The sequence below is a fragment of the Gopherus evgoodei genome, chromosome 3, assembly GCF_007399415.2.
Source record: "Gopherus evgoodei ecotype Sinaloan lineage chromosome 3, rGopEvg1_v1.p, whole genome shotgun sequence".
Lineage (NCBI taxonomy): Eukaryota > Metazoa > Chordata > Testudines > Testudinidae > Gopherus > Gopherus evgoodei.
Genome location: NC_044324.1, coordinates 75,328,166 through 75,353,069, shown reverse-complemented (window position 1 = coordinate 75,353,069; position 24,904 = coordinate 75,328,166). Strand labels below are relative to the sequence as shown.

Genomic DNA, 24,904 nt, shown 5'->3' with positions numbered 1-24,904 from the left:
AAATTCAAATTTTTCCATAGAAAAGAAAAAAACATTTTTTAACCTGCTGTACTTCCCAAATAAAAATTACATTTTACTCTAGTCATATGTAATTATTCAGAACCCATGCTCCACCACTAGATTTATTTACTTATTGCTGACCAACTGAACAGAAAATAATTTTGCCTTCAAAAACCTATGTACATCTGTTTATAGTTTTTACTTTGGTAAGCATAAATGTTATCTACAACTAAAAAGTCTTCATTTCTGTTAAAGTTGTTTTGGATAGTTCAACTTATTGGAGTGATATTGTAACTTCTTTCAGTGTGGCCTGTCCTGTTTTTTATATGCGTTTTATCTTTATCCTCAGTTGGGCTTTTTGGAGCTTGTTAGAAAATACAAAGGAACAATTGCTTTTATTTCCAGAATTAGTTTTTTCCTTAATGCCCATTAATCTGACATTGAGGTTGCCCACTAAGAAAAAACCTCTGCCAGAATTCTCTGCTTCCGAGTGGCTTGTACAGTGGAGACTGAACTAAAAATAAAGACAGAATTTCAGGATTTGGTTCATTTGAACTTTTAAAATTACTGATCAGTTTTGGCATCTTGTGGGCAATATTTGTTATTCCTGAGGCACTGCAGGCATCCACTCTGTGGATGCTCTCAGATTCTTGGCATATTCTGTAGCATCTAACGTGGTCTCCATATAGAGCACACTCTAGGGTAAAACAGCTCCTGTCTGTGTTCCCTTATTTTGAGAACCCGACAGTTTAGAGAGCTTCTGGATAAAATGGTGACAGAGGTGACTAGTAAGGAAAGGTTTCCTTGTCCTACTTAAAATTCCTAGGAAAAATACTTCAGGTAGTCTTAGAAGCAAACAACCATTTCACAACCAACAGTACCAGAGCTAAAACCTGAAAGAGACCAGCTCTTCAGAAGAGCAAAAGGCATCTGATTTGCAACATGGTCACTTACCAATATATTCTCCTGCACTATAGGTAGAAATTCCTGTCATCAGCTCAGGGTTTTTTTTGGAAGGAGCGTATGTAGTCTGTAGTATTGGTAGTTACAGAAAACCACCGCTTTCTAGGCTACCGAGCTATAAATTGTTGAATGTGTGTTGTTTCCTACCCTAGGATGAATTTCACTGTTTATGTCCCAGTGTCAAGTTAGAAAGACAAGGTGGGTGAGAGAATATATTTTATTGGACCAACTTCTGTTGGTGAGAGAGACAAGCTTTTGAGCCCACACAGAGCTGTGATGAAAGATAGTTCCTCACTCAGCTTGTCTCTCTCATATCTGGGACCAGCATAGCTGCAACAGCACTGCATATGCCAATGTCATGTTGGCTGTTAGGAATAGATGCTTAGTTTCTCAGTTAAACTGTGGTGGGTTTTTTTTTTAGTTTTGCTACAGGGTCTATTTCTAAGATTGATGTTGTTTCTGCTGTGACTGATATTCTGTAGTATCTTCACATAAAAGTGGAAGGCTTGGTGGTTCTTAAGGAAAGTTCACAAAATGAACTGAGCTAGTGTATTTGCTGTCCAATTAATGGATAAATTATCCAGGTCTTTTGGTCTGCAGGGCATTATGGTTATTACAGTTATGCTTCTCATTGTTCTTTATAAATATTTTATTTATACTTAAAGGAAATGGCTACTCCATCTCCAGTAACATTGCACATAATTTGTTGTGGACGTTCTTGAATTAACTGAAAATCTTAACTACGGAGTGCCTGAATTGTGAGCCAGAAGCTTGAGGCTTAGCACTGGTGGATCATATGAATATATTTGACCTTTTGAGAGCATGTACACACAGTATGTGTTGTTCACAAGTAGAAAATAAGCATTTTCATTGGTTTTATAGCCTGAAAGCACAGTGCCTTTACGGTCTGTCACTCACTGAATTTTGTTCTGTTCTGCTTTTTCCTCTCAAAATGAAGAAACATTATTTACTACTAGGGTAATAAGATCTGCAATAAATGAATCAGCTTCTAAAAAGGCCAACAATATGGTTACATCTAGCCAGTCAGTTGTTAACGCCCTTGGACAACAGATTAAGGAAATGGATTCTTGTGTGCAGTCTCAAAATGTAAGTGTAGTATTTTAAGTTATTGCTGCTCAAAACTAGAACACCTCTGATGAAGAATTTTGCATACCAGTTTTGTTAAGGCTTTTTGTAACACCTTTTATAACAGGATCAATAAATGCTGAAACTTTGGATTAAGAGTTTGCTTTAATTAGATGTTGATGTTCTTAAGATATTACTAAAGTCATATTGCCACTTTAGGTTCCCAGATCAGCCTGTTTGGGTAGTTTTATATCAATGTTGTTGTGAAAATGCTATACATTATTTAATTTCTAAACATTAATATTTCAGTACCAAATTGGTTTAATTTAAATAAAACTTCCAAAAAAAGCTATTATACTTGGCATGTAAGTTAGCACCTGTATTTGTCTGTCTTTGTATTGGCACTTTATATTGTGCTTGAGCATATAATAGTATCTTCCGATGTCAACAGAAAAATTACTTGGTTGACATGGCAAAGAGTTTTTCTCCTCCTTTATTCAGGCAGGCAGTGGGCAGCCAATAAGAAAGCAAGATTTTATTTATTTTTGCCTTATAGGAAATTATATGCATTTATTGGTATTTATCCCTGGGTTTTTCCTGCTTTTCTGTAAACTAGACATGGAGCAAGGCAGCTCAGGTAGCTGTGGGTGTTCGCTACCACTTTTTTGGTTTCTGTTCAGAGATCTTTTCAAGATGAAAAAAGGCTCATAAAAGATTCCAAGGGAAATCTTGAAAGCAAAGAAAAAGTGCAGCATCCTATGCTCATCTGTCAGAGTGCTGCTCTTCCTCCTTCTTTGGCACCTCTGTGCATACCAGGAGGATGAGGCAGCTTCCAATGAGTGTATGGGCCACAACAAATAGAATATTTTTAAAATATTAGCAAAAATAATTTTAAAGTGCTTTTCTTTTCTGAAAAGTGACTAAAAATGGCATTGTGAGGCTTCATGTTTGCCTCTTGGTGATTTCCATATTAACTTTGTTCAGTTTAGAAGTAAAACTTTATTTTTAATATATATGTATATGCCAGTGCTGCAGTATTGCATGGGTTCTGACATTTGTGTTCACTCCTCCTTGGGAATAACTGTCAATTCAAGTGATTGCACATATCCATTCCACACTAAGTGTGGACACACCCAGTGAACTGCAGAGAGAGATTTTTCACATAGCAGTACATATCAGGGCTGCTTGTGTGCCTTGCATCTATTTGAAATCCCAGCCAGGAGTATATATGGTGGAGACTCTCTGATCCCCCTTTCTCACTGCCTGTGTCCTGGTATTGAACCTAGTATTACTTCTAATGGCCCACCTTGTGAGTCACTTGTTGCATGCTCCTGATTACATCCCTTTCAGTCAAAGTGGCTTTCCTTGTGGCTACCATGTTGGCCAGGAGGATGGGGGATCTGCAGGCCCTCAGAGTAGGGCCTCCTACACTTTGTCCTTACGTTAAAATAATAAAAAAAAAATCTCTACCAGGTCTCGCCCCAATGTTTTTTTTAAAGATGATGATGGACTTTCACCTCAACCAATTAATTTACTTAGCAATTTTCTTCACTGAGCTACATAGTCACAAGATGAATAGAGGCTCCACACTTTAGGCATGGATAGAGCCCTTGCCTGCTGCTTTGACAGAACTCAGGCCATTCTATGCATCACTCAGTTGTTTGTCTCCTTTGCGGACAGAATGAAGGAGCTGGCAGTTTCCTTGCAAAGAATTTCAAATTAGAGCACCTAGTACATATCAGTGTGTTATGAGATTGCTGAGACTACTGCTCCTTCAAAGATTTCTGCATATTCCACAGGAGTTCAAGCGACTTCAATAGCATTTTGGGAAAATATCCCAATTTCTGACACATGCACATTCCTTTACCAAGTATTATGGTGTTGCTGCAGCTTCTAGGGATGATACCAGCTTTGGAAAGGCAGTTCTATAATCTCTTTTCAGATACAATCTGAGCTCTGCCTCCATTTCAAACTGCTTGGGAGTCAGCTAATGTGGAATGGACGTGTGCAAACACTTGAAGGAAAAACAGTGACTTATCTGTTCTGTTTTTTCGAGATGTCCATTCCACACCCCACCCACCTTCCCCTCTGCTTCAGAGTCTAGCTTGTTATGGATTTCAATGCAAAGGAACTGAGAAGTGTTGATGTGGCTCCGAGTTTTGTACCCTGGGCCAGGAGTACATGCAGGCATAGGCACTACCTCACTGGATATAAAAATAAAATAAAATCCCTGGCTTCAGTGCACTTGGCACACATGCCTCACATGGAATGGGCATGTGCAATCATTTGAAGAGCAAGTGTTACAGAACAGGTAAGTAACATCTATTTTTTTTAATCCTACCCTACTGAAATATATTAAAAGGTCCTCATTATTGCATCATCCATTCATGTTCAGCTCCTGCTGGAGTTGGTGGGAACTGCATGTATGTGCAGCTAATAGAAAAATCTGGCCCTAGAGCTACTACAACTCAGAAGTGCCTTAACAGCTTTGCTCACCTTGAAATATTTATTTTGTTATTGGGATTTAGCCATTCTGAAGTATGAGTCAGACTAGAATCCAACTGATTTGCTCTTTGCAGAATTAGCTCTTTATTGCTAAGAAGAGTAAAAGTAGTTAAAAATTCATTTTAATCTCTAAAGTAAGATTATAGGATTTGTCACACATACAAGGAGAAGCTCTTTGAAATTGGTGTCATTTTTTACCAGAACCGTAGTATAAATTGCGTTTTAACATGTCTTGCTTAAAAAAACCCACAAAAACCTAAAGACAATAATTTTATAACTTCTATTGTATATTTTACCTGTGAAGAGCTTCCCAACTCTTTTCTCCTCCACCCTGATATCTGCTGGCACTGCACACTTAATCTTGCTTAACTATATTAACACTCATGTTCAGCTCTTTATATCTTCATAGTACTCAGTGAAATAGTTCACAGAAAGAAGATGTTTCATTGGCTAACCTTAAATCTTCAATTCATCTTATTGAAATGAAATTAAAATGAATGATTAATGATCTCAATGCAGTGTTTCTCTGGTAATTTTTCTTCACCAGGATTCCTCACTTTTCCCTGTCAAAAATTGTGAGAGAGAGCTTTATTTGCTAAAAAGAGTCAAGGAAGCAGAGGAAAAGTTGAAAGCAGCACATGATTTAATTCAGCAGCTGAAAGATTTATTTTCACAGAAAGAGAAGGAAATGGAGAATAAGATGGTAGAAATGAAAATGCAACATGACAAAGAGGTTTTTCGGCTGAGTCAAGAAAACTATGTGCTTCAGACCAAGGTACTGTACCTTATCTTCCACCACAGACAAAGGGAAAACCTTGCTTAAACTTGCTTCTAAAAACAACACTCAGTATTTCTTAGTTCAGTTATTCCTGCTCTGAACCAATTAACAGGAAATGGTGGGGGTGGAGGGGCAGGGGCAGGGTGCACACTCACACTGTTGCTGTTCCATCTGAAATCAATCATAAAGTTGTTTGTTTGTTTTTCCAGAGAGTAAACTGAGTTATGCTCTTCCCTCACTCCTTATGGCTACCATGTTGGCCAGGAGGATGGGGGATCTGCAGGCTTCAGAGTAGGGTCTCCTACGCATTTTTTGTTTTTGTTTGTTTTTTTAAATAAGGACAACCGAACAATTCACTTACCAAATCTCTTCACTGAGCCACATAGTCACAAGATGAATAGAGGCTCCTACATAGAGGCTTTGCTACTTAGGGGTTGTCTATCTAATTCCTCTCTGGATACTTGTCTGCTGCATGCTTCTTTTGGCAGCACGTAGAGTACATATCCCCATAGTCCCCCTAGCGTGGGTATAAATAACAGTGTAACTGGTGAGGCCTGGCTTAGACAAGTAAAGACACCTGAAGAGTGTGTGTATGTATGTGAGTACATACTCTACCCACTCTACTTGCCTCTACACTGTTGTTTTTAACTCCTCCAGTAGGGAAGAACTCTGACAGTGAGGAGACAGCAGGGAAAGGTTGTGCTAATTGTCTGCTGCTGGAGTCATTCCCTGCTGCAGGGAAAAGCTCTGACACCGGAGAGGTGGCTGGAAAAGGTTTCATCTTTCCCCCTACTAGAGCCTTTCCTTGCCTCAGGAAAAGACTCCAGCAACTGGGAAAGGGTGGGGGCGGGGGGAGTGGGGAAAGGCTCTGGCAGCAGGAAGCTGCTGAAGCCTTTCCCCACTACCTCTCCTCTACCAGAGCATTTCACTGATATCTGTGGCTACATACTGCAGTGTGGATGCAGTGTGCTTTTAACTGCAGCACGTAGCTATATATATACTACATGCCATCACCAGTGATGTATGGTGTATACGTATCCTATATTACACATTCCAGAGCAGCATTCCAATTAGCAGCAAAGAATCCTGTGGCACCTTATAGACTAACAGACGTTTTGGAGCATGAGCTTTCATGGGTGAATACCCACTTCGTCAGATGCATGTAGTGGAAATTTCCAGGGGCAGGTATATATATATGCAGGCAAGCTAGAGATAATGAGGCAGACCAGGGAAGAGGTTGGCAGACCAGGGAAGAGGCAGGGGTCTGCGAGCAGCCCAACCCTCGTTGGTGGCCTGCAGAGTGGTGTGAGGCGTGGATTGCCAGGCACACAGTTGGAGCGCTACGATGGAGGCAGAGGTAGCAGGTGCAGACACACTGAGGATGACTGGATGCGGTAGCTGTGGCATGTACATGGTCCTAGAGGGAGCACCTGAAAGGAGTTTCACCTGCATGAAGTGCCGCCTGATAGAGCTGCTGGAGGAAAAGGTCAGAGGACTGGAGATGCAAGTGGAAACTCTGGCTGAGTTTAGAAGGGGATTTGAGCAGTTGATGGAACACAGACATGATGAGGCGCAGGGGACAAGCTCAGACGAGCGGATAGAAGCAAGACCAAAGGACTCTGAGGAGGGGCTGCTGGGTGAGGAAAGTGGACGGTGGCAGCATGTGACTAGGAGAACCAGGCAGAGGAAAAGACGGGCCAGTGATGGAGACATAGAACTCAGGAACAGGTTTGCTGAGTTGGGAAATGAAGATAGAGCACAGCAGGCTGCTGAAGGACAAAGGGCGAGGAAGAAGAGGCGAGCAGCTAGTCCTGCAGAAAGAGGGGAGGAGTCGATGGAGGCGACACCAAGTGTGAGCCCTAGGAGGACTGTGAGGGCGAATACAAATCGTAAGGAATTGCGACCACCTGCTGTGGGGGATAGACCGCAGAATCGCACTGTCGCCAGGAAAAGGCAAGTTTACGTGATTGGAGACTCTTTACTGAGAAGAGTGGATAGGCCTGTAACTAGACCTGATCGGGAGAACAGAAGGGTGTGCTGTCTGCCAGGGGCTAAGATACAGGATGTGGACCTGAGGCTGAATACGATCTTAGCGGGAGCGGGAAAGAATCCGTTGATTATCCTTCATGTGGGAACAAATGATACAGCTAGTTACTCGCTGGACTGTATCAAGGAGGACTATGCCAGACTGGGGAAGAGGCTCAAAGACATCGAGGCTCAGGTGATCTTTAGTGGGATTCTGCCGGTTCCTAGAGCGGGGCGACGAAGGAGTGACAAGATTATGGCGATCAACAGATGGCTTAGGGAGTGGTGTTATAAGGAGGGCTTTGGGATGTACGGTCACTGGGAAGCGTTTACGGATAGACGACTGTTCGCTCAGGATGGACTTCATCTAAGCAAGGAGGGAAATAGAATTCTAGGATGGAGGCTCGCCGACCTCATCAAGAGAGCTTTAAACTAGGAAGTTGGGGGAGATGGTTGGGAGATGTTCAGGAGATCTCCACGCCGGAATGTAACCTGGAAAGGAAAGTAAACAAAGTGAGAGGGGATACCCTTGTGGTCCCAAGATTTGATCCAAGGAGGAATAGTGGAGAAACCAGAGTAGCAGGTGATGCTGGTGGTAAAAGGTCTCTGCACGACGGGGGAAAGAATGTCACTGATGCAAAACGCCAAAAATTAAAAGGCCTGTACACTAATGCGAGGAGTCTAGGTAACAAGATGGAGGAACTGGGGTTACTAGTGCAGGAAGTGAAACCGGATATTATAGGGATAACTGAAACCTGGTGGAATAGTACTCATGACTGGAGCACGGGTATTGAAGGCTATGTGCTGTTTAGGAAAGACAGAAAGAAAGGCAAAGGTGGTGGAGTAGCCTTGTACATCAATGATGACATTAACTGTAGCGAAATAAGAAGCGATGGAATGGATAAGACGGAGTCTGTCTGGGCGAAAATCACATTGGGTAAAAAAGCAACTAGAGCTTCCCCTGAGATAGTGCTTGGCGTGTGCTACAGACCGCCGGGATCTGATTGGGATATGGATAGAGACCTCTTTAATGTCTTTAATGAAGTAAACACAAAGGGGAAATGTGTGATTATGGGGGACTTCAACTTTCCAGATATAGACTGGAGGACGAGTACTTGCAAGAATAATAGGGGTCAGATTTTTCTGGATGTGATAGCGGATGGATTTCTTCATCAAGTAGTTGAAGTACCTACGAGAGGAGATGCCATTTTAGATTTGGTGTTGGTGAGCAGTGAGGACCTCGTAGAAGAAATGGTGGTAGGGGACAACCTTGGTTCGAGTGATCATGAGCTGATTCAGTTCAAACTAGATGGAAGGATAAACAAATGTAGATCTGGGATTAGGGTTTTTGACTTCTCGAGGGCTAATTTTAAAGAGTTAAGGAAATTAGTTAGGGAAGTGGATTGGACGGAGGAATTAGTGGATTTGAATGCGGAGGAGGCCTGGAATTACTTTAAGTCGCAGCTGCGGAGACTGTCGGAAGCCTGCATCCCGAGAAAGGGGAAAAAAACCATGGGCAGGAGTCGTAGGCCAAACTGGATGAGCAAACAACTCAGAGAGGGGATTAGACAAAAGCAGACAGCTTACAGGGAGTGGAAGAAAGGCAGGATCAGCAAGGAAAGCTACCTTGGTGAGGTCAGAACGTGTAGGGATAAAGTGAGGAAGGCTAAAAGCCGCATTGAACTGGACCTTGCAAAGGGAATCAAAACCAATAGTAAAAGGTTCTACAGCCACATAAATAAGAAGAAAACAAAGAAAGAAGAAGTGGGGCCACTATACACTGAGGATGGAATGGAGATCAAGGATAACCTAGGCATGGCCCAACATCTAAACAAGTACTTTGCTTCAGTTTTTAATAAGACTAGTGAACCTTGGGATAATGGAGGGATGATAAACGGGAATGTGGATATGGAAGTGGATATTACCGCAACTGAGGTAGAGGCCGTACTTGAACAGCTCGATGGGACGAAGTCGGAGGGCCCGGACAATCTCCATTCGAGGATATTAAAGGAACTGGCACGTGAAATTGCGAGCCCATTAGCGAAAATCTTTAAGCAGTCGGTAAACTCGGGGGTTGTGCCGTATGATTGGAGGATTGCTAATGTAGTTCCTATTTTTAAGAAAGGGAATAAAAGTGATCCGGGTAATTATAGGCCTGTTAGCTTGACGTCTGTAGTATGCAAGGTCTTGGAAAAAATTTTAAGGGAGAAAGTAGTCAAGGACATAGAGGTCAATGGTAATTGGGACGAATTGCAACACGGATTTACTAAAGGTAGATCGTGCCAAACCAATCTGATCTCCTTCTTTGAGAAGGTGACGGATTACTTAGATAAAGGAAATGCGGTAGATATAATTTACCTAGATTTCAGTAAGGCGTTCGACACGGTTCCGCACGGGGAACTGTTAGTCAAATTGCAAAAGATGGGAATGAATACGAAAGTTGTTAGTTGGATAAGGAACTGGTTAAAGGGGAGACTCCAGAGGGTCGTATTGAAAGGTGAATTGTCAGGCTGGAAGGAGGTCACTAGTGGAGTCCCTCAAGGATCGGTTTTGGGACCGATCTTATTTAACCTTTTTATTACTGACCTTTGCACAAAGAGCGGGAATGTGCTAATAAAGTTTGCGGATGATACGAAGCTGGGGGGTATTGCTAACACGGAGAAGGACAGGGATACTATTCAGGAAGATCTGAACCACCTTGTTAACTGGAGTAATAGGAACAGGATGAAATACAATAGTGAAAAGTGCAAGGTTATGCATTTAGGAACTAATAATAAGAATTTTGGATATACGTTGGGGGCGCATCAGTTGGAAGCGACGGAGGAGGAGAAGGACCTTGGGGTGCTGGTTGATAGCAGGATGACTATGAGTCGCCAATGTGATACGGCTGTTAAAAAAGCGAATGCGATTTTGGGATGCATCAGGCGGGGTATTTCCTGCAAGGATAAGGAGGTGTTAGTACCGTTATACAAGGCGTTGGTGAGACCCCATCTGGAATACTGTGTGCAGTTCTGGTGTCCCATGTACAAGAAGGATGAATTCAAACTGGAACAGGTTCAGAGACGGGCTAAAAGGATGATCCGAGGAATGGAAAAACTGCCTTATGAAAGGAGACTCAAAGAGCTTGGCTTGTTTAGCCTGGCCAAAAGAAGGCTGCGGGGGGATATGCTTGCTCTATATAAATATATCAGGGGGGTTAACGTTAGGGAGGGAGAGGAATTATTTAAGTTTAGTACTAATGTAGGCACGAGGACGAATGGGTATAAACTGGACATTAGGAAGTTTAGACTTGAAATTAGACGAAGGTTTCTAACCATTAGGGGAGTGAAGTTCTGGAACAGCCTTCCGAGGGAAGTAGTCGGGGCAAAAGACTTTCCTGGCTTTAAGACAAAGCTTGATAAGTATATGGAGAGGATGTTATGATAGGATTGTTAATTTGGGCAATTGATCTTGGATTACCACCAGATAGGTCTGCTCAATGATCTGCGGGGAGATGTTGGATGACATGGGAACTGAGTTACTGCAGAGAATTCCTTCTTGGGCGCTGGCTGGTGAGTCTTGCCCACATGCTCAGAGTTTAGCTGATCGCCATATTTGGGGTCGGGAAGGAATTTTCCTCCAGGGCGGATTGGCAGGGGCCCTGGAGGTTTTTCGCCTTCCCCTGCAGCATGGGGCACGGGTCGCTTGCTGGTGGTTTCTCTGCAGCTTGAGGTCTTCAAACCAGTTTTGAAGATTTCAATAACTCGATCCTGGGATAGGGGTTGTTATAAAATTGGATGGGTGGGGTTCTGTGGCCTGCCTTGTGCAGGAGGTCAGACTAGATGATCAGATTGGTCCCTTCTGACCTATTAGTCTATGAGTCTATGAGTTCAATCAGGGAGGATAAGGCCCTGTTCTAGCAGCTGAGGTGTGAAAACCAAGGGAGGAGAAACTGGTTTTGTAGTTGGCAAGCCATTCGCAGTCTTTCTTTAATCCTGAGCTGATGATGTCAAATCTGCAGATGAACTGAAGCTCAGAAGTTTCTCTTTGAAGTCTGGTCCTGAAGTTTTTTTGCTGCAGGAGGCCACCTTAAGGTCTGCTATAGTGTGGCCAGGGAGGTTGAAGTGTTCTCCTACAGGTTTTGTATATTGCCATTCTTAATATCTGATTTGTGTCCATTTATCCTTTTCTGTAGCAACTGTCCAGTTTGGCCAATGTACATAGCAGAGGGGCATTGCTGGAATATGATGGCGTATATTACATTGGTGGACGTGCAGTTGAATGAACCGGTGATGGTGTGGCTGATCTGGTTAGGTCCTGTGATGGTGTTGCTGGTGTAGATATGTGGGCAGAGTTGGCATCGAGGTTTGTTGCATGGATTGGTTCCTGAGCTAGAGTCACTATGGTGCGGTGTGCAGTTACTGGTGAGAATATGTTTCAGGTTGGCAGGTTGCCTGTGGGCTTGGACTGGCCTGCCACCCAAGGCCAGTGAAAGTATCCCACTGAGGAATACACTAAGAAACTGCAACATCTACTCAGGACACTCCCTAACACTGGAACAAATCAACATACCCTTAGAGCCCCAACCAGGGTTATTCTGTCTACTACCCATGATCCACAAAGCTGGAAATCCTGGACGCCCCATCATCTCGGGCATTGGCACTCTCACTGAAGGACTGTCTGGATATGTGGACTCCCTACTCAGACCCTATGCCACCAGCACTCCCAGCTATCTCCGTGACACCACTGATTTCCTGAGGAAACTACAATGCATTGGTGACCTTCCAGAAAACACCATCCTAGCCACCATGGATGTAGAGGCTCTCTACACGAACATCCCACACACAGATGGAATACAAGCTGTCAGGAACACTATCCCTGATGATGCCACAGCACAACTGGCTGCTGAGCTCTGTGCGTTTATCCTCACACACAACTATTTCAAATTTGATGACTATATATATCTCCAGATCAGTGGCCCCACAATATGCCAATATTTTTATGGCCCACCTGGAACAACGCTTCCTCGGCTCTCGTCCACTCACGCCCCTTCTCTGCCTATGCTACATTGATGACATCTTCATCATCTGGACCCATGGGAAGGAGACTCTGGAAAAATTCCACCACGATTTCAACAGCTTCCACCCCGCCATCAACCTCAGCCTGGACCAATCTACATGGGAGGTCCACTTCCTAGACACCACGGTGCAAATAAGTGATGGTCACATTAACACCACTCTATACCGAAAACCTACCGACCGCTATGCCTACCTTCATGCCTCCAGTTTCCATCCCGAGGACATCACACGATCCATTGTCTACAGCCAGGCACTGAGGTACAACTGCATCTGCTCTAACCCCTCAGACAGAAACCAACACCTGCAAAATCTCCACCAAGCATTCTCAAAACTACAATACCTGCACGAGGAAATAAGGAAACAGATCAACAGAGCCAGACATGTACCCAGAAGCCTCCTACTGCAAGACAAACTCAAGAAAGAAACCAACAGGACTCCACTGGCCATCACTTACAGTCCCCAGCTAAAACCTCTCCAACGCATCATCAGGGATCTACAACCCATCCTGGACAATGATCCCACACTTTCACAGGCGTTGGATGGCAGGCCAGTCCTCACCTACAGGCAACCTGCCAACCTGAAACATATTCTCACCAGTAACTGCACACTGCACCATAGTAACTCTAGCTCAGGAACCAATCCATGCAACAAACCTCGATGCCAACTCTGCCCACATATATACACCAGCGACACCATCACAGGACCTAACCAGATCAGCCATACCATCACCGGTTCATTCACCTGCACGTCCACCAATGTAATATACGCCATCATATTCCAGCAATGCCCCTCTGCTATGTACATTGGCCAAACTGGACAGTCGCTACAGAAAAGGATAAACGGACACAAATCAGATATTAGGAATGGCAATATACAAAAACCTGTAGGAGAACACTTCAACCTCCCTGGCCACACTATAGCAGACCTTAAGGTGGCCATCCTGCAGCAAAAAAACTTCAGGACCAGACTTCAAAGAGAAACTTCTGAGCTTCAGTTCATCTGCAAATTTGACACCATCAGCTCAGGATTAAAGAGACTGTGAATGGCTTGCCAATTACAAAATCAGTTTCTCCTCTCTTGGTTTTCACACCTCAGCTGCTAGAACAGGGCCTCATCCTCCCTGATTGAACTACCTCATTATCTCTAGCTTGCCTGCATATATTTATATATACCTGCCCCTGGAAATTTCCACTACGTGCATCTGACGAAGTGGGTATTCACCCATGAAAGCTCATGCTCCAAAACATCTGTTAGTCTATAAGGTGTTATAGAATTATTTGCTGCTTTTACAGATCCAGACTAACACGGCTACCCCTCTGATACCTGCATTCCAATTATAAATCCTTACACTAGAACCACAAATAAAAGTTTAATATAATGTCAGTTTCTGGTAAAATAAAAGCAGAATTATATACACTTTTTGATGTGTGTTCTACAAAACTATGCTTAAGGCTTGTCTCTCAGGGAAAGTTACCACCAGAACTTTACCAATTCAAGTATACTGCTACAGTTATACTATGTGAACTCTCTTATTAAGAGTGTCCACATGAGGAGTTAGTAGTATAGTTCTGGTAAGTTTCCCCATATAGACAAGCCCTTATACTGAAAAGGGCCTTTTCTGCATATTACTACAATCTTTCATGTGCTTCACTTTTTCAGATAATGCTTCTATGATGACACCAGTATTTTCTGAAGGCTCAAAGTATTCTGTTTCCATGTGTTTTATTATAAAAAGGACTATAGATGCCATCTGACTTAGAGCAAAGCTTTCTCCAGAGAACTTTGTCTAACAATTGTTTTATTGACATATTGTGTGCTTTGTATATTTTAAAAGGTAAATAGTATGGAAGAGCTGAGCAAAGAAAAGAAATGGCTTCACCTTGGGGCGACAGAGGCTGTCACTGAAGAGAAGTTAAAGCAAATCCAAAAGGAAATTCAAGATCAAGAGAACCTTCTTCGTGGTTATCAGCAGGTAGAGTGATATTTTAATGTGGTGGTGTGAACACTGGTTAGCTGTAAAAACAAAAAGATAAGACAAACTGTTGTTTTTGTAACTTTAAGATGGGATTTTCTAAAGCGCCTAAGTTAGACTCCCATCTGCCGTGGTCATTGTATTCATAGTTGAGGTTAAGTGCTCCTGCACTCCTCCACATACAAGATGCATCTGTGTTTAACTTAAAAACAGTTAGTTGAATTGTTACAAAATAAAACTTTCTGGAGTTTCCTTTACTACTTCAAAATTTCAGAAGCTGCTTTACTTGGGCCTTTTGTAAATAAAAATAAAAAATTAATGGAGATATACCTATCTCCTAGAACTGGAAGGGACCCTAAAGGGTCATCAAGTCCAGCCCCCTGGCTTCACTAGTAGGACCAAGTACTGATTTTGCCCCAGATACCTAAGTGGCCCCCTCAAGGATTGAACTCACAACCCTGGGTTTACCAGGCCAATGCTCAAACCACTGAGCTATGCCTCCCCCTCGGAAAAGCTGTGAATTATTAAACTGATTTTTCTGAGAATGAAACTTTCGTAGGTGAAATCCTTGACTAGTTGCTCCTATTCTACTGAAGGGAAATATCTTTTTCTAAAAAGCAGTAGAGGTTTAGGTCTGAAGGGCATGAATAAATTACACACATTTCAAAAAAGCTTATCTTTCTAGTTTTGAGTGAGCTCTTCCCAAGTTATATAGTGTTCCCTGGCATTAAAAGAGTATGACCTGTGAGCTGAAAACTTGAATAGATAAAATACAATTTGGCCAATAATCAAAATTTCCATCCCCAAAACATGTGGAAAACTAGTTTTCCCAAGAAAAACTAGGCTCATGGAGTAAGCTTGGCTCTGCTTGCGTGCATCTGCATCATCTCTCCATCTTCTTCTCAGCCCAGAGGTGCAACTTATGTCTTTGACTGCACTAGTGAAAGGTAAAAAACTCAGAGAACAGAGTTTGAAACTTTTCTTCTGGGATTGGGTATAACTCAGAACTAGGGCTGTCAAGCGATTTAAAAAAATGAATTGTGATTAATTCGCACAATTAATCGCTCTGTTAAACAGCAATAGAATACCATTTATTGAAATATTTTTGGATGTTTTCTACATTTTCAAATATATTAATTTAAATTACAACACAGAATACAAAATATACAGTGCTCACTTTATATTTATTTTTTATTACAAATATTATCTGTAAAAAATAAAAAAAAGTTCACCTCATACAAATACTGTAGTGCAATCTCTTTATCATGAAAGTGCAAGTTACAAATGTAGATTTTTTTGTTTGTTACATAACTGCACTCAAAAACAAAACAATGTAAAATTTTAGTGCCTACGAGTCCACTCAGTCCTACTTCTTGTTCAGACAGTTGTTCAGACAAACTAGTTTGTTTACATTTTCAGGAGATAATGCTGCCCGCTTCTTGTTTATAATAGCAGCAAAGAATCCTGTGGCACCTTATAGACTAACAGACGTTTTGGAGCATGAGCTTTCGTGGGTGAATACCCACTTCCTCAGATGCACGTCACCTTAAAGCTTGTTTATGATGTCACCTTAAAGTGAGAACAGGCTTTCTCATGGCACTGGTGTAGCTGGTGTCATAAGATATTTACATGCCAGATGCGTTAAAGATAGCTCAGTGGTTTGAGCTTTGGCCTGCTAAATCCAGGGTTGTGAGTTCAATCCTTGAGGGGCCCACTTACAGATCTGTGGCAAAAATTGGTCCTCCTAGTGAAGGCAGGGAGCTGGACTCAATGACCTTTCAATGTCCCTTCCAGTTCTAGGAGATTGTTATATCTCCAATTATTATTATTTATTTCGTGCTTCAACCACCATTCCAGAGGACATGCTTCCATGCTGTTGACGGGTTCTGCTCGGTAATGATCCAGACCTATGTGCACTGATGCGTGTTCATTTTCATCTGAGTCAGATGCCACCAGCAGAAGGTTGATTTTCTTTTTTGGTGGTTCAGGTTCTCTAGTTTCCACTTTGGAGTGTTGCTCTTTTAAGACTTCTGAAAGCATGCTCTACACCAGGGGTGGGCAAACTGCGACTCGGGGGCCACATCCAGCTCTCCAGACATTTTAATCTGGCCCTTGAGCTCCTGCCAGAAAGCGGGGTCTGGGTCTTGCCCCTCTCGAGCTGGGGAGCGGGTTCGGGCTTGTCCGGCTCTGTGCAGCTCCTAGAAGCAGTGGCATGTCCCCCCTCTGGCTTCTACACATAGGGGCAGCCAAGGGGCTCAGCAGGCTGCCTCCACCTCAAGCACTGCCCCCACAGCTCCCATTGTCTGGGAACCGCAGCCAGTGAGAGCTGCAGAGGTGGCGCCTGCAGGTAGGGCAGCATGCAGAGCTGCCTGGCTGCGCCTCCGCAAAGGGGCCGGAGGGGTGACATGCTGCTGCTTCTGGGAGCTGCTTGAGGAAAGCACCGCGCGGAGCTTGCACCCCTGACTCCCTTCTGCACCTCAACTGCTCGGTCCCAGCCTGGAGTACCCTCCTGCACCCTCAATCCCTTATCCCCAGCCCCACACTGGAGCCCTCACTCTTCCCCTTCACCCCCCGCACTCTACCCCGCTGCCCCAGCCCACAGCCCCCTCCTGCACCCTGAACTCATTTCTGGTCCCACCTCAAAGCCCACATTCATGGCCTGTCATACAATTTCCATACCCAGATGTGGCCTTGGGACCAAAAGGTTTGCCCACCCCTGCTCTACACTTTATCCCTCTCAGATTTTGGAAGGCACTTCAGATTCATAAACCTTGGGTCGAGTGCTGTAGCTGTCTTTAGAAATCTCACATTGGTACCTTCTTTGCATTTTGTCAAATCCGTAGTGAAAGTGTTCTTAAAATGAACAACATGTGCTGGGTCATCATCCAAGACTGCTATAAAATTAAATATATGGCAGAATGTGGGTAAAACAGAACAGGAGATATACAATTCTCTCTGAAGGAGTTCAGTTACAAATTTCATTAACTCATTATTTTTTAACAAGTCTTATCATCATGGATGCTGGATACTATCCCAGCTAAATGTGTACTAAATTTAGTTGAGCATACTGTATAAAAAACTATTTGATATTCAGATGTGCTCGAAAAACAAATTGTTATAAACATCAAGGTCTCATCCAACATAAATATGTTTGCCTATGTGTGAGTATTCAGTGATTACAATTATATGACCTATTATTATCATCACTGTTGTTGTTGTCTAGTATTTTTATAAATTACTGTAATTTATACTTAGTCTGTGTTATACAAATAAGGTAATAGAGTATTTGCTTTATGAAATCTAAGTATTAAGAATGTGGTAGAAGCAAATTACACATGTAAATTACAATAAAAATGCTATTCAGCCAGATAAAATTATTATTAATAAACAAATGCAGGTTAAGTTTGTCTTTTTTGTCTTAGGAAAATGAAAGGTTATACAAGCAAATGAAAGAACTCCAGATACAAAACAAGAAAAATGAGGAAAGGATGTTTAAGGAAAATCAACATTTAACATCTGAGTTAGCTTCCTTAAGGTGAGTGTGTTTAAACTTCTAACCTAAAGACATGTAAATTCAGAGTTAGTCTGAGGGCTTGTGTGTTAGTCTGCACTAGTGAGGTATAAATTTGTCTACACTAATATTTTGTGCACTAACTGGCCCATGTAATCTTGCTGATGTGCACTTAAAATTCCGTACCGTGTATTAACATAATACTCTCTGAAACAGAACAACATTAACATGCACTAGGGAACTTTTAGTGCACACCAGGGTCCGCACAGGCCAGTTAGTCTGCACCAGCATATCATACACTTAACTCACCATGTAGACAAGTCTTCAGTAAGTAGAACCATAAAAACAGAACTAGCAAGCCTGTTGGATATCCTGTTGTTTGGTTTGTTTTGTCATAGATGCTGATAGGTGACAGGTGAGTTCCTATCCCACTGCAATTGAGAGGGGTGGAAGAAGAGTCCAAATTTGGTTTTTAGCCTTCCCTTTTCTCTTAGAGACCTACTGGAGTAAATAGGGCTTGTAGCTTAGACGGTTGTATTCTAAATCTCAAGAGTGAATGTTTGTTCATATGCAGAATGGGCCACAGAATTAAGTGAAGGCTTGTGGAAGAGCGTGCCTTTTTGTAGTATAATTTTATTTACCATGTTAAAATATATTTGTTTATTATTATTATGCATAAGTATTCTCGTAAGATGAAATTCTCCAAGCAGTTCAGGTCACGGAAAGCCCCAATACAAAAGAATCATTGTGCTGAGGGATGAGTGACTGAGCAGTGGTTATATAGGGGGAATCTCCCCCTCTGTAAAATTGAGATCTGTGTCTAACAGGTAGTGGGTCACCAACCATGAAAATCCAGTATTTACAAATCTTTGTATAGGAGCTCACAGCTGAGGTTAGTTTGTGGGGAGTAGATTCTATCCCTAGACTTGCATGTAGTTTTCCTGAGCAAAGGTGGCTTACTGGAGTTTATGGGTCTATCTACACTGCCAAAAAAACCCCAAACAAATCACATCACCAAATTTTGGGAGTCCAGGTCTCCAGACTTGGGTTCATGCTGCAGTGCTACCAGTGCTGTGTAGACATTCCCGCTTCAGTTGGAGCTCAAGATCTGAAACTTGGGAGGAGGGGTGGATATCAGAACCTGAGCTCCAACCCAGGCGGGAACATCTACGTGGCTTTAGTTAGTATGAGCCCAAGGTTGACCCGGGCTCTAAGACTCACTACTGCAGTGGAGTGGTTTTTATTATTATTATTATTATTATTGCAGTGTAGACATAGTGGCTTGTGCCAGAAAAAGGGTTAGATGTCACCTTTACTGATTTTGATCATATAATGACTTGTTGTCGTCTTTTGTTTTATTTAAAATCTTTGCAATTATCATTGTGACTGGTGCCTGGAATGGGCCACACTGAGAATACCACACTCAGGGCAGACTGCAAGATATAGGCCAGACAATCCCCCCAAAACTAGTGGTTTACTCTATAATTAGTTTCACCAAGCCAGTAGCAGAAGAACTTTCTGCAGTACCGCACTGTTTAACCAGAAGCCAAACACAGTCCCCTGTAGGCATTCCAGCCCTGGGCTCCATCCAGTCAATCCAGTCTAATATAGTGAGAGGGTATCGAAACCCCATTTCACCATATGTGAGGTTCTTCCTAATCCCAATGGATCAGACACATATCCCAGGTCACTATGAATCTCAGATCTTGCCCAAATATCACGCTGTCAGCCAATCCTTAGTAAACTAACTAAAGGTTTATTAATAAAAGAAAAAAAGGTGTTATAAATCATTAATAAATCATACACGTACAAATGATTGCCATGTCCTTATATCAAGTGTGGAATAGACTGCTGGTATGTAAAGGCTCTCTAGCAACTTCCAAAAGATTGGAAGGTCCTCAGTCCATAGTTTAAAAGGCTCCTTTTAGTTGTAAATCCACAGTCCAGAGAATTAGAGCAGGAAAGAGGCAACATGGCGATGTGTCAAAGGTCTTTTATTTCTTTTGCCATGTGCATGGAAGTCCCAAACAAAGCCCCCAGCACCTGTGTGTGGAAAGTTACTGGCCCAAGATGGAGCCCAGGGTCATATGAGCATATCACATGCCATTACATGTTTTACAGGAGCACTGGGGTGTGGTCATTGACTCCTTGCTGTCTGAGGCATCCTCAGGAAGAGCTATCTAGACAGGATGAATTTCTTCAATGGTCCATTCTGAGAGTGGAGTGTCCTTGATAGGCCATCAATACACAGCTGTCTAGCCCTAATGTAAATTCTTTCTAGGGAGTGTCACCCAGGAATACAACACATGTATAAGACATAAGTACATAGCCAATCTTCATAAATTCAGATACAAAAATATGATACATGATACTTAACTTTTCCACTGACATCTGACATGGCATACTTTGTGTGGGATTTGTTGCAATTGTATAACAATGGTAGTAGCAATGATAAAAATGGTCATCTTTCTTATACACAGCATCACAATCATCAAGTTAGCATTTATGAAGATGGATGGATTGGTGTCTGATATCCCAGGAGTAATATTGGGCTTTGTGTTTTACCTATAGTATTTATTTCAGTGCTTATTCCTTTTTTAATGATTTAAAACAAATATTTGCCAGAATTTATAGAGATGATCCATTCATATGGAAACCACTGAATGTGTTAATGAAGCAGAAAGTTACATAAAATCACCAAACTGCATAATGTTCTCTCTTTTGTTTTTATTACATTAGAGAACAGATGGATAAAAATAACTTCCTGTCACGTTTAGAGCAGGATTCTAAATCAACAAGAAACCAGAGTTTCACCGAACTGATTTCAGAACTTCGAGTAGCACAGGTAAGTAGATTTTGTGTTCCAGAAGTATATGCCTATTTAAATATTAATCTCTTCATGTCAAATAAATATATCCATTGATACCATAGACTTACTGCATAAAGTAAAATTGGAAATTTTATAGTATATTTCCGTATACTAAAATGATGTACCATTTTATAGTATTTATTAAAAACTTGTCTTGTTCTTCTTCGAGTGCTTGCTCATATCCATTCCAGTTAGGTGTGTGCGCGCCGCGTGCACGTTCGTTGGAGACTTTTTACCCTAGCAACGCTCGGTGGGTCGGCAGGTTGCCCCCTGGAGTGGCATCACTATGGCGCCTGATATATACCCCTGCTGGCCCATCCGCACCTCAGTTCCTTCTTACCGCCCGTGTCGGTCGTTGGAACAGTGGAGCGCGGCTTAGCTGATCTCCACCTCCCTAGCGATTCGCTCGTTTGTATAGTATCGTGTATATAGTTCTTTTCTGTAGTTCTACTTAGTGTATTAAGTTAATAGTTCTTATAGTTGTGTATATAGTTAAAGAGGATCAGGGGCTCGTCCCTTCTCCTCCCCCGGTACTGGGGCCCATGCCCAGTTCACCGGGCTTCAAGCCTTGCGCGGCCTGTCATTGGCCGATGCCCACAGGAGACCCGCGAATCCCACCTTGCGGACAAGTGCCGAATCTGCAAGGCGTTCAAGCCCCGGACAAAGAGAGAGCGGGACATTCGCCTGAAACAACTTTTGATGGAGGCAGCTTTAACTCCTCCATCCTCGGCACCGACTCCGGCACCGGGAACAAGTGCCTCGGCACCGATAAAGGCTCCTCGTCACCACCCTTCACCGGCCCAACCCTCCGGCCGGCACCACTCCCTCTCCCGAGGAGCAAGAAGCACAAGGCTCCTGCGGCACCTACAGCTACACCGCAGTCGGAGCGTATCTCCAAGACGGACCGCCCGGCACTGTCAACTGCCGCGGCTCCGCTTGTCTCCACACCGCTGATTCCGGTTTCACAGGAGCCGTTGAGTCCGGTGCCTACCAGCTCCCCAGCGCGCGCTGTGGTTGAGCTCGTAGTGCCCTCCATGCTGGAGACCTTCTCCGCAGCGCGGGACCTCATCGTTCTAACAGAGCCCAAACTGCCCCAACCCCCGGCACCGCCGGTGCAGGTTATTCAGTCGATGGCAAGCCCACCATGGTGCAACCACCTTCACCGGGCACCACTGAACACCGTCGGTCCCGATCTAGATCCCGCGATCACTCTCGGCCTCGACATCGTTCCCGATCCCAGCACCGCTCGCAGTCCCGGTACCGTTCCCCACGGTACCAGTCGTACTCGCGGCACCGCTGGAGATCCCGGTCGCTGTCATGGTACTCTCGGCACCGGTCCAGATCCCGGCACCGATGTACTTCTCGCAGCCGATCCCGGCACGACGATATAAGGCACCGGTCGACCTCCCGGCACCGCGCTGGTAGCAGGTCCCGGTCCCGATACGGCCACGGTTCCCGATAGCGTTCACCGGTACGGCGCAGAGACCTGGCCCAATCAACTTCAGCTCCTCCGTGGCCGTTGCGTCACCCGTCTCCTCTCATGTGGACAGCGCCTCCTACTGGGGTTCAGATGCGCAGGCCCACCCGGACCACCTCAGTGGTCTTTTTGGACACCTTGGGCCTATCACCAAGCCCAAGGCGAACCAATGGGCCCAGCACGCTCCGGCCACTTGGAGCATCGTGCATCAGAGGCCACAGTCAGCAGGCCTCCCCCCACTGGTACGGAGGAAGACTCTACACATGCACTGAGCAGCATGATGTTCCGGAGACAGAGGTCCACCAGGATGAGGCGTCAGTCCAGGACCCATTCATCCCAGGGTTGTCATCCTCCTCTTCCCCGGATGAGGCGGTAGTGGGCACATCATCATCGGGGCCCCCGCCAATTGATCTCCGAGCACGCCAGGATCTTCTGCGGCGTATTGCCCAGAATATCAGTCTTCCCGTAGAAGAAGTTCCAGAGGTGGAGGACCCAGTGGTTAGTATATTATCGGCGGAAGCACCAACCAGGGTGGCCCTCCCCTTCATCAGATCGATCCAAGCCAGAGCAGACACCATCTGGCAGTCCCCGGCTTCCATCCCACCCACAGCCAGGGGAGTAGAGCGAAAATACATGGTGCCATCCTAAGGGGTATGAGTACCTCTACGTGCACCCTGCCTCCTGCTTGTTGGTGGTACACTCAGTCAACGAACGGGAGCGCCATGGCGAACAAGCCCCCGTGCCAAAATCTAGAGAGGCCAGGCGCATGGATTTGTTGGGCCAGAAAATATACTCTGCTGGAGGCCTTCATCTCCGTGTGGCAAACCAACAGGCCCTCTTAAGCCGCTACAGCTACAACACCTGGGAGGCTGTCGGCAAGTTTACCGAGTTGGTTCCCCAGGACTCCTGTCAGGAGTTTACAGCTCTCCTAGAGGAAGGAAAGAGGGTCGCGAGAACCTCACTACAAGCCTCGTTAGATGCCGCCGACTCTGCAGCCAGAACGGTTGCCTCTGGTCCAGGGGAAGCTGGCAGTTCCATTTTTTCCCACCCTATACTTTCCAGATTCCTCAAAGGATAGGAGCGGCTATACCCACAGGTCAAACGCCCTACCCCTATCTGGGACCTGAACCTTGTCTTAACCAGGCTCATGGGTCCCCCTTTTGAGCCTTTGGCCACATGCTCGCTGCTGTACCTGTCCTGGAAAACAGCCTTCCTAGTCGCTGTCACCTCGGCTAGACGAGTCTCAGAGCTTCGTGCATTGACTGCGGATCCTCCATATACTGTGTTCCATAAGGACAAGGTACAGCTGTGACCGCACCCGGCATTCCTCCCTAAGGTCGTCTCCGCCTTTCACATTAACCAGGACATCTTCCTGCCAGTCTTTTGTCCAAAGCCGCATTCATCACGACGAGAGCAACAGCTCCATACTTTGGATGTCCGGAGGGCCCTCGCCTTCTACATCGAGGGGACCAAGCCCTTCCGGCGCTCACCTCAACTATTCGTGGCGGTGGCGGAACGTATGAAGGGCATGGCAATCTCCTCCCAATGTATTGCATCTTGGGTTACATTGTGTATTCGGGCTTGCTATGACTTGGCTCATGCTCAAGCGGTCCATCTCACTGCCCACTCTACTCGGGCTCAGGCTTCATCTGCCACATTCTTGGCCCATGTTCCCATACAGGACATCTGCCGCGGGGCCACCTGGTCTTCCATCTGTACCTTTGCATCGCACTATGCATTGGTCCGACAGTCTAGAGACGATGCCACCTTCGGCTCAGCGGTCTTACATTCCGCAACGTCTCGCTCCGACCCCACCACCTAGGTAAGGCTTGGGAATCACCTAACTGGAATGGATATGAGCAAGCACTCAAGAAAAGACAACAGTTACAAAGGTGAGTAACCGTTCTTCGAGATGTGTTGCTCATATCCATTCCACCCTCCTTCCCCACTGTCGGAGTAGCTGGCAAGAAGGAACTGAGGTGCGGATGGGCTGGCAGGGGTATATATCAGGCGCCATAGCGGCGCCACTCCAGGGGGCGACCTGCCGACCCATCGAGTGTTGCTAGGGTAAAAAGTCTCCAATGAACGTGCACACGGCGCGCACGCACTTAACTGGAATGGATATGAGCAACACATCTCAAAGACCAACAGTTACAAAGGTTAGTAACCGTCTTTTTTAGTACTTGGCAATAGCATGAATGAATAATCAATTGAACCCACAAAACTAGCCTCCAAAGATTCCTTTAGCTGCTGTCATCTCTGTGGGGGCTTCAGTGGTTATCCTGAAATGTTGTGTGAGAATGATGGCAGCCAGCAAGGTGGTATGCAGACATTTACAGGTGCACATTTAGTTGAAACACCGATAAAGAACACATGCTAGTCTCAGGCAAGTTTAGTGTAGTGTTTAAGGAGTGTTTTTCAGTTGGGTTCTAGATAATAGCTGGTGGACAGATCCTTAAGGGTGCCTTTGCCAGTTCAGAGTTTTGAACTGTTTCTGTATTCTGCAAGGGAAGAGTTTTTGCTCTTGTGATAAACAGCCAAAGATGTCATCTCTGAGAAAATAAATTTACAGATACAGGATATTCTCTGGATTTTTCAAAATCCTATTGTTTGAACCTTTGCTTTATCCCTTCCTTGTCCACCAGTAGAGCAGAGACCTCT

The 24,904-nt window shown here is 44.3% G+C and overlaps 1 protein-coding gene across 9 annotated transcripts in view; it reads left to right on the top strand.

Annotated features, from left to right (window-relative positions):
• Positions 1 to 24,904, top strand: part of CEP162 (centrosomal protein 162) — a 97,274-nt gene that overhangs the window by 38,582 nt on the left and 33,788 nt on the right. For all 9 annotated transcript variants that reach the window (XM_030555847.1, XM_030555849.1, XM_030555846.1 and 6 more), the window contains 5 exons: positions 1,922 to 2,070; positions 5,102 to 5,329; positions 14,249 to 14,386; positions 17,809 to 17,921; positions 20,637 to 20,742. In XM_030555847.1, the coding sequence (XP_030411707.1) occupies positions 1,922 to 2,070; positions 5,102 to 5,329; positions 14,249 to 14,386; positions 17,809 to 17,921; positions 20,637 to 20,742 (734 nt within the window). The remainder of the gene's footprint in view (positions 1 to 1,921; positions 2,071 to 5,101; positions 5,330 to 14,248; positions 14,387 to 17,808; positions 17,922 to 20,636; positions 20,743 to 24,904) is intronic.